At 37.0% G+C, this 10,484-nt stretch overlaps 1 protein-coding gene across 1 annotated transcript; it reads left to right on the forward strand.

Annotated features, from left to right (window-relative positions):
- The first annotated feature begins 2,241 nt into the window (after positions 1 to 2,241).
- LOC132551284 (uncharacterized) lies at positions 2,242 to 3,828 on the forward strand. The gene has a single exon (XM_060215411.1). The coding sequence runs from the start codon at positions 2,568 to 2,570 to the stop codon at positions 3,234 to 3,236; it is 669 nt and encodes a 222-aa protein (XP_060071394.1). The 5' UTR covers positions 2,242 to 2,567; the 3' UTR covers positions 3,237 to 3,828.
- The last annotated feature ends 6,656 nt before the right edge of the window (positions 3,829 to 10,484 follow it).

The following is a 10,484-nucleotide window of genomic DNA, read 5'->3' on the forward strand; positions in this document are numbered from 1 at the left end:
AACTTTGGAGGAGTGAGTCGTCTTCATTGGTACAGCTGCTGTAATAACTGCATAGATGGCAAGAACAGTACGTGCCCTAGTACTTACCAGTCTGCATCTGCAGAGAAGTATTGCGACGAATGTGGTCGAGATACTGAAAAAGGAAACGGTAAACGGCGAAACAATGGTGAACAGTTCAGTTGTGGTGGATGTCAAGGCCAAGGCATTGTGGATAACAAATGTCGGGAATGGTGGAAAGCGATTCCAGGGTTTTGCTGGGCATATACCCTTTGCTTTGTTAAACAATGTGAAGGTAAATACAAGAACTGTGGTAACAGAAAGTGTGACAAAGGAGAGACAAAGGAAAACTGTCCGATAGACTGCTGTGACTTAAAAACCAATCCTTGTTGTGGTGAGCCAGGGTGCTGTTTCAGTGATACCTCGAGGGGACAGGAACTGTTTCAGCTTCGCCTGAAACTCATTATAGCTGTGGCATTGTTGACTCACATTTTCAGTTAAAATTTTAGAGTAGAAATAAATTGGTAATTAGGGTAACAAAGGTTGTCTCAAAAATTCGCCTGGTGTCATGTAGGTTGTTTGACAGCTGAAGACAAAATCGGTTCTTGAGCAATTCCCATTAATGTAGTGCATGCTCCTTTAGATTGCATTGTTTCCACATAAGAAGGACAATTAGATAAAAATCAACTAACGGTTTCAAAATCAGAAATACATAGAAGATATGTCGCTGCTACCGAAAGGTTTTCTGTCAACAACTAAGTCAGCTTTCATATATCTTTCGAACATCGGGGATTAATATATCGCCATTACCAGAACGTTGCACCATCCTTGTTCTCCAGCGAAATGTAGTCTCTCCCCTGAATCAATGACGAGAAATAGAAACTCGTATTTATGTTTACTTAGCATGTCCAACATACGCATTCTTTATATCTCGCAACAGTGATTTAGAAAACATACAAAATGTATTGTTAAATTGCAGCTATTGTGTTTTATGTTCCAATATTACTATATCTCTCGGGGCAGTGATAGGAGGTAAATACACTCAAATGTTCTGTAGTGGTTACGCGATGTATCGTGATTAAATTCAACATCTGTCTAATTATGCTGTATATTAATAATTCATTCCTTTGAAAATTTGCAGTATATTTGGTTAGATCATGACGATTTCGTGGAAATTCACATTACTTTGGAGACTTCAAAGTTGTAGTTATGGACCTCGGAGAGAAAATCATAAACATGTAGTTTCTGTGTCCTTTAATTTGAATGTGGTGTCCAAAAGTCCTCGAAAAATGTCTTGTAGTTGTAGCTGATTTTTGTAACAAATATCAGTCCGGCAAAGATAAGCTGATGTTTTTATCCAGTATTTTTCAACAAGTAGTTTGAAATTATGTGTTTTTTTTCACATTTTTGTCGATTGATTTAGAACATGTGTTTTTTCATTTCTAAATGGCTGCCAGAGACTGTATTGTTGGTATTCCATGAACCAGCTTTCTTCGTGTTATTCAGTTTAACGAATTTCACGAAAGCAGATGTAAAATCGCGAAAATCAATTGCCGCGAATAAAAACATTGATAAGACATAAAACGTCAAGTGTTATATCTAAGCTTTGTTGGTAAATAATACGTGATTATTTGCCTCGCGTGCAGATTATCAACACTCTACCTAAAAGTACATTCACTGTTTTTTTTAAATAACGTTCATCCCCTGGAGTGTCTTGTATCTTGTAAGTCACGGAAATGCACATCGGTCATTTGTTAAGAACCCTTCTTAACGACAAGCTATGAATGAATCACGTGACTTACTCATCCTAAGGAAATATCGATTACAGTTTGACGTTTGTAGCTTGTGTGTATAATACAATAATGTAAACAAATAAAAAAATCCTATTTGTGATAAGTAAGAAACCAATTTAATGGTATGGACAACATAGTATTCGGCAAATATATTTCGAGTTGAAAATTGAAACCATATTAATACAAGCATTGTATATTTTTATGTCTGTCTGTCTGTCTGTCTGTCTATCTATCTATCTATCTATCTATCTATCTATCTATCTATCTTCGCGCCGACACTATTACAGTTCAGTAATTACAATACACCTGCATTGTGTGACTTTGCTTTATGTTAGTAAATTCAACGCATTGAATTGTCGAATTACTCAAACATTCCCATGGTTTATTTGGAGACCGTGCACTCTGAATGTTACAAAGATGGTACGAATTTACGAAAGCTGACTAGTTGTATTTCTGAAATCGCAAATTTATGGTTTGGAAGTCACAGTTTAACGCTATGACGTGCAAACTATCATATATTAAAGTCTTTGATTTGCGTCCCAGCTAAGCGTCGATATCCTTTGACTCGTGTCGTGTTTTATGCTAGAAAAGTATTCAGAGCGTTTATGTACATTATGTCATTGTAGTTAAAACGTGTCTACATCACATGCAGCGACCTGTTAAATTCTTGGAAGTGAAGGGGTTACACCAGAGCTTTGCCTGTTTAAGGCTTAAAGTAAAACATAGCTGCCTACTAGACGGAACAGGCACCGCAAAAGGTGAAACAGTGACTGAACAATGGCCTTAACATCGCACCATGTTACATGCACAGCCAAATCCAGCATCTCATCAAGATTAATCGTTTCAGTTGTATATGTGATATCTGTTGTGACGGAGCTGTCGTCTGCTGTCCGCGTGCCGCGAAGAACTGGAGACCAGCCGACCGTGGGGAACTGTTTGTCGTTTAACTTTGGAGGAGTGAGTCGTCTTCATTGGTATAGCTGCTGTAATAACTGCATAGGTGACAAGAACAGTACGTGTCCCAGCACATACCAGTCGGCATCAAATAACAAATACTGTGATAGCTGTGGGCGAGATACTAAAGGAGGAAACGGTGACGCGCGAAACCGTGGTAAACAGTTCAGTTGTGGTGGATGTCAAGGCCAAGGCATTGTGGATAAGAAATGTCGGGAATGGTGGAAAGAGATTCCAGGGTTTTGCTGGGCATATACACTTTGCTTTGTTAAACAATGTGAAGGTAAATACAAGAACTGTGGAAACAGAAAGTGTGACAAAGGAGAGACAAAGGAAAACTGTCCGATAGACTGCTTTGACAAACCTTGTTGTGGCGAGGCCACGTGCTGTTTCAATAATACCTCGAGTGGGCAGACATTGTTCTTACCTGACTTAAAACTCTTTACAACTGTGGTGGTGTTAGCATTCATTTACAATGAACACTTTATGTAGAAATTATTTCATTATTGAAATGTTGTTTTAATATTATCGTGCAGACACACTGCATATGTATTATATTTCATTAGAATAGACAGGTAGTGTTCCTTAGACAATGTAAATCCTTTGGTAGAGACGCTCTTATTACAATCTACGGGCCCAAAAAGGTCATTCTAAAGAACCCTGTCTTTGGTAACTAATACACGATTTCAAAGATGACTGCCATGATTACCATATTAGGGTAATTGTAACATGGGTGTGGATTATGTTATGGACCTTGCCCTAGTTATGGGTTCTGTAGTAGAATCTATTAAGAAAGAACAGTGATTGTACAAGATCTCAAATGTTGAATTGTATAAAATAACGTCATTACTGTGGTGTGTTATACAATGATACTTTAACACTTATCATTCTATATAATGAAAAAACACAGTGATTCATGATGATATCTGGAGCCATTTAATCAGTTCGATGGACATGAATTTCACTTCATACCTGTATAATTTCTCAGATCTTTAGTTGACTAATGACTATGACATGTCTAATGAAGATGTAGAATGTTTCAATTTAGCAAATTTAAGATTTTTGTATGAAATACTCAAACAATAATAATCGCTTTATTACATTATATCATTCAATATAATTTGCATTTGTAAAACTAACTGTAAATTGCATGCTAAATGTGTTATTCTTATTTGTGGAGGATATAAAGATCTTAATAAACAGATATTGAAATTAAGTTAGCATATGTCAGCCTATGAAACAAGAATACTCTAAATCAAATTTTGGCAAAATTCAATCATTCCTACAGAAGTTTATAAAGAATTTTAAAGAATTTGTTCCTTTCCCCTATTGAGCCACGCCCCTTCCGCCTCATGGGACTTATACACATAATTTGATTCCCCTTCATCCAAGTCTGCTTCAGACCAAATTTGGGCAAAAATCAATCATATATAAAAAGGAGAAGGAATTAAAAGGACTTGCCAAATTTCTATTTTTAGCCGCTCCCATCAGCTAGTTAAAAAAAGTATCGTGTAGTTAATAGCACGATGGTGTACACTTGCATAAGTTAAAAAAGTGCACGCACATTTTTTCGACGTATGACTAACGAATTAACTGTACTAAGCATATTGCAAGCGTTTACAACATGAAAACCGGATTGTAGAAGTCTTGCATTGCGCGCGACAGCGTGTCACCAACGATCAGGAAATTACTGAAGGATGCATGGTCCTCATATTTTCCTGACTGTATTAGCATGACCTGGTACAATGTAAATGAAGTCTTTGTGATGTTGGAGAACAGGGAGTGGGAATTCTCTAGTCAGCCTTTTCCCGTGTGAAACCCATTTTATGTATCAATACCCCTTAACGCTGCCTATACGCGGTAACTGTAGGGTAGAGACACGATCAGGAAGTTCTGTGGTTGCTCAAAAAACATCAAGAAAATACCAACACGTCAACATAATCATAATCCAAACTCAAATTCCATAAAACTAGGACAAAATATGAACAAAAGAAATATTTACACGGAGACTCCCGAAAACGTTCAAGGAGTAAGCGTCTTCTGCTTCATCGACGACACCCGCCATGTAAACCTTGGTCAATCCAAGTAAGTGACGTTACGTTCTCAAATGAGAATAAGGTATACAAAAACGGTACCAACAGGCGAGCTAACGAGCATCAAACACGTCCATCTTCATGTCACTCAAAGAAAGTATTTCTCAATGAGATCACTATAGCGACCTAAAACTTCCTCATAATTTCATCAACCTGCATCATTTGAAACTCTGTTTTACGAGTTTTTTTCTCTCGGTTGACGACTTCTTGCACGAAATTCGTGCTACTGGGCACAGTCTCTTGATTATCGCATCAACTACGACATGCAGGTTGGGAATGCAGGGATAGTGCTATGGAAAGTTCACGACAGGAAGTTGAAATCATCACATTTATCATACAAGCTTGAGGAAAGCTGCCCTTATTGGTTTTGTGATAGGAAAAGATTGAGATAAGCAGCTAATGCAAAGGAGTCTGTCGTGTCTTTGTCCAAGACTGGTGTGTATATACGATGGATGTGGTCAATAAATTTCTTGTTATTTAAAGACTATGTAGTTCGGAGTAAGCAAGCGTTTAAAGCGTATAAAAGAAATTTGACCATTTCATTAAACGTCGGCTACGTTCTGCAATCATTAATGTATGACATGGCCCTTTAACCAGTACAGCTGACAAGACATCACAGAAAAAATTGTGGCGCTCATCTGTTCTATATATGATTGGTCTTTTCTTGAATCCTAAATATATATTGTGTTAAGTCTTGTCAATGGCGGAAGATCTATATAATACCGTATTCAAACGTTCATATTGCTGTATTAGAAATTGTCCTTACAAAGTGTAAATATTTTCAAACCTAACAACTTCATTGTGATGTGTAACAAACTTTAAGATTAAATTTTTAAGTGGCCACACGCTACCCCATTTAACAAGATAATAAAATGAAGGTCAAAATATGCATGACGAAAATCTATACTGAGGTCATCTCTACAGTTTCCAGAGGATTCCGTCATTATTACTTCAGAAATATCGATAACAATCTTTTTGTGTCAAATTACAAAATGGTCACTGACGTCTACAATATCTGATGAAGCTCAAATTGTGACATGTACAACTAGACCTATACTAAACACGCTCTTGATATTTGAAGGACAGACACATAACAAACCCATCAAAGCCACTTTAGGGCATCTTGTCATCGTTGTCTACCTTGTTAATCTGCATCACCCATAAACACTTTGCATTTTCTGTTCCCATGGTCACGTTAGGATATCCGCCGTCTCGTATAAATACAGAGCAATCTGGCGCTTCTGCTATCGTCGTTGCCACACTCGCACCATTTGTCATTACCATTGCCAAAGTAAAACATTGTTCTGCCGTCGTTGCCATGGCCGCACTTGCACATCCAATGCCATCATTATCACTCCTCATTCCATATTATATACCGTTTCTTTCCTTCTTTCAGCACCTGGCCCCAGTTCCACAAGTTATGTGGTGATACCTGGAATTCTTTCTATGGATTATCTTAAAATTCCCTTGTTCGCTGAAACCTGTAATTACTCCAACACTTAGAAGACAAGATTCTAAAATATGCTCTATTTCACACAACAGCCACATATTCTTGTGAGGGTAAAATATAAGTATAATAATAACTTATTTTCTTTCTATTGTGGCTCTGCAAGTAGGATTGAAGGAATGTTTGGACTGTTCCAGAATTATGAATAATAAGAGGTAAATATTTTGGATGCTGTCTCCTTTTCATGTAATTTCCCTCTTGGTGCTATCTCAAGCCTGCAATCTTGTAGTACTTTTTGCTATGGGGGAGTAATCAATGTTCCAGATACATAGATATATATTTATATTCAAATAAGAGAAACACTTTCTGTATCGTATATATAAATATTGAATTAAGAAGAGGCCTAAGGGGCCTTAACGGTCACCTGAGGAATATATGTCAATAATCTGGGGATTTTAAAATGTTGCAAAAATGTAACAACACTTGTGCAGGACCGTGTGTAAAACATCTGTACCAAGTTTGAACATGAGCCACCCAGTGGTTCTTGAGAGGAAGTCCAAAATGTCTTAGCCAAACAGAGGCCAGGGTGGCCATCTTGGATTTTGAATCGCCCCAAAAAGTTAAAACACTTGCCAGGACCTTGTGTAGAACATTCGTATCAAGGACTGTTGGTTCACGAGAAGATTTTTAAAGATTTACCTAATTTTACCCCCTTTTTCCCCCTATTGGGGCCACACCCTTTTTCTCCACAAACTTGAAGCGGCTTACCATGGGGGTGCTTTGTGCCAAGTTTGGTCAAAATCCATCCACTGGTTCTTGAGAAGAAGTCATTTAAAGGTTTTTACATATGGCCCCTTTTACACCCCTTATTGGCCCCAAAGGGGACATAATCACTTTTTTCAACATAATTTCATATGTCCTTCACTAAGGGATGCTTTCTGCTAAATTTGGTTGAATTTTTTACCCTTTTGAGCGCCCCCTAGTGGGGCCGTTTTTGACCCGATTTTTTTTCATTCACAAACTTTGTAGACCTTGCCATAAGGACCCTAAATATCAAATATGAACTTAATCTGACTTTTGGTTCATGAGAAGATTTTTAAAGATTTACCTAATTTTACCCTGGCTCCTGGGGCCCCTATTGGGGCCATGCCCTTTTTCTTCGCAAACTTGAAGCGGCTTCCCATGGGAATGCTTTGTGCCAAATTTGGTCAAAATCCATTCAGTGGTTCTTGAGAAGAAGTGGAATATGTGAAAAGTTAACGACGCATGAAGCATGACGACAGACAAATCATGATGGCAATAGATCACCATGAGTCTTCGGCTGGTGACCTAAAAATATTAACATGGCAACTAAAATTCCAAACACAATTGTGATTTTCGAATTTTAGTTGTCATGTTAATATTTTGTTTTATATATATATTTCGTTACCATGAAAACAGGCAAAAGCACAAATTTTGCTGCTTCAAAAGTAATATGTCAAAACTATGCAAAATAACTGAAACTCTTTGTCCACTTATCATCCTAATACTTAAGTGGTGGTAGAGTTCTATTTTTTTTCTTGGTAGTGTGGAAACCGATTAGAAACAGACAAATCACAAATTTTCATGATTTTTAGAGCATGGAAACAAAATTGTTCAAAGAACAACCAGAAACTTTGTACTCCATATACAAGCTAGCCCTCACTCTCTTGGTGTATTTTACTTGTAGAGGAGTTTTCATATTCCATATTTTATTTTCCTGTTTATTTATCATTGGCGAAGTTTTCCAATTCTATAAATAACTCTCACATCTATATATAATCCCATTATAAATTATATAACAAAGTTATTGATTATGTAATCCATTTATTTGCGAATGATACCAAACCATACTCAAAAATATCAACAGTAACAGATGGTCTACATCATAATATCAGAGTGACTGGTGGAATGGAATTCATACCTCCCGATGTAATATCATTATATATAAAGAGCAGGTCACAGGGACATAGCATGGCCTGTGTTACCTAGTTGAGTATTTATGTCCGATCTTTTGAGTTTGTTTTCAAAAGCAATCCAGAAACTTAACAATCACCACACACACTGTATATCTTCTGTACATGTTTAATCTGCACAATGTTTATTCAATATTACAGATGTAGCTCTTGTTGATGACTTACATAACATAGAAAACAGCACCATGACATCAAGATAACAAAACCATTATAGGCTTGGTGTTCAATGATGTCCTTTTACAAAGGATCAATGAACCTACATCAGATATATTAAAATATTAAAGATTTCCTATTACAGCACTGATAACAAAATGTTTCACACTCAGCTTTACAACAAAATATTCTGATAATGTGTCTGTGATTTTCAATCCTCCATACTGTAGTTTTTGACCATTTTTAGACACTCAACGATGATTCCTTATGCTCTATTAGTGTCCAACATTTGTTTCATTATATGGTTACTTGAGACCTTTTTATAAGCTTTTTTATGTAGTCCTCTCTTAGAAGAAGTGGCAGCCATCTTGAATGTTGCATAGGTCCAAATTGGAGTCAGGATCATGACAAAGTAGCTTAAAGGGATACTGTTTGTATACATATATATTGGGATAGACAGACAGATATCCAGTCATGACAGGGTTTTTCTGATATTTCACTGGAAGAGCTGATAATCTTCTCTATAGCCAAATTTCTGTGTTAACATCACACAGGGTGATTAAATATCTTTCTGTCTGTGAATTTGATAAATCTGCGGTGAAATAGCCAGTCACACTGTATTCTATGTAATGCAGTCATATGACTTGTTCAAGAACATGTGCCAGCCGTCTGAATCCATGGGTTTAACAGAATTTCCTAGCACCATTGTGAAGAAACACCAATCCTGTAGGCAAATATCAATTCAGTATCATACCAAAAATATCAGAGTATTATGAATGTCATTTACAAAAAGGACACTCAATAAGAGGCCAATGGGACCTGTATCGATCACCTCGTTCAGTTTGCTGAAATTGCTTCATCTAAACTAAATGAAAAGCAATTAACAGATTTACATCTATTTCCCCTATTAGTCCCCACTCCTCTGCCAAACGGAGATCAGATGCACGGAATACACAACATAAACTTCCATTCACCCTTGGATTCTTCAGACCATATTGGGGCATAAATTCATCATTCTTAAAGAATAAGAACAATTTCAAAGAATTTGCTCCATTTTCCCTATTGTCACACACCCCTTCTGCCCCAAGGAGTTGAGACCCAATGTTTATACCAAATTGATTTCTTTAATCCAAGAATTAGGACAGAATCCTGACATGCCTACACAAAAAGGATTTTAAATAATTTGCTCATTTTCCTATGGGCCCTGCCCCTCCCTCCTCAGATGGCTGAGACCCACCGTTTTTACAAGATTGATTCAACTTCACCAAAGAATACTTCAGAACTGGAGGATTAGAATTTTAAAGAATTTGCTCTATTTAATCTAATGGACCCTATCCCTCCTGCCCCAGGGGGGGTGCAAGAGTCATGGTTTATGTAAAATTTATTCTCCTTTACCACAGAATGTTTCATACCAAATTAAGGCAAAATCCAATCTCTTCTACAGGAGTAGTAGGATTTTAAAGGGCTGGTAAGTTTTTCCTATGGGCCTGCACCTCAGCCCCCTGGGGGCTGGGATCCATCATTTATACTAAATTGATTCCCCTTTCCCAATGGATGCTTATGACCCAATTAGGTCAAAATCTGCTCACTTTTTTATGACTAGTAGCAATTTGTAGATAAAGTTGACAGAGGGATGGACAAAGGACACTGCAGTATGCTATATCCTTTCTTGGCCCTTCAGGCCAGACAAGCTTACCAAAACACATTAACATAAGGCCCATATGGCCCTTTAACATTCACAAGGTTTGATCAGACTAATGATCACAATATTTTTATCCAGTTGCATATATTTCAGTGTGCAAAATGGTTCCATGTTTGGTAGCATGTCTAAAAGTTGTCTGACGTAATTGGAATTTAATAAGGCATGAGAAGTAAACATGTGTTAACTCAATAGAATAAAAACATTAAAAATGCCCTCCCCCCACCCAAAAATTAGATATGTGGGTTTAGCAAGATTAAATTACTTTAACAGGATACTACTCAAAATGGAACACTTTTCAAACATTTGCCACAGCATTTTCTTTATGCAATAAAAGTGAATAGTAATTCTAAA

The sequence above is a fragment of the Ylistrum balloti genome, unplaced genomic scaffold (genome assembly GCF_031769215.1).
Source record: "Ylistrum balloti isolate Yb309-2 unplaced genomic scaffold, AGI_CSIRO_Ybal_v1 Utg370190, whole genome shotgun sequence".
In the NCBI taxonomy this organism is placed as follows: Eukaryota; Metazoa; Mollusca; class Bivalvia; order Pectinida; family Pectinidae; genus Ylistrum; species Ylistrum balloti.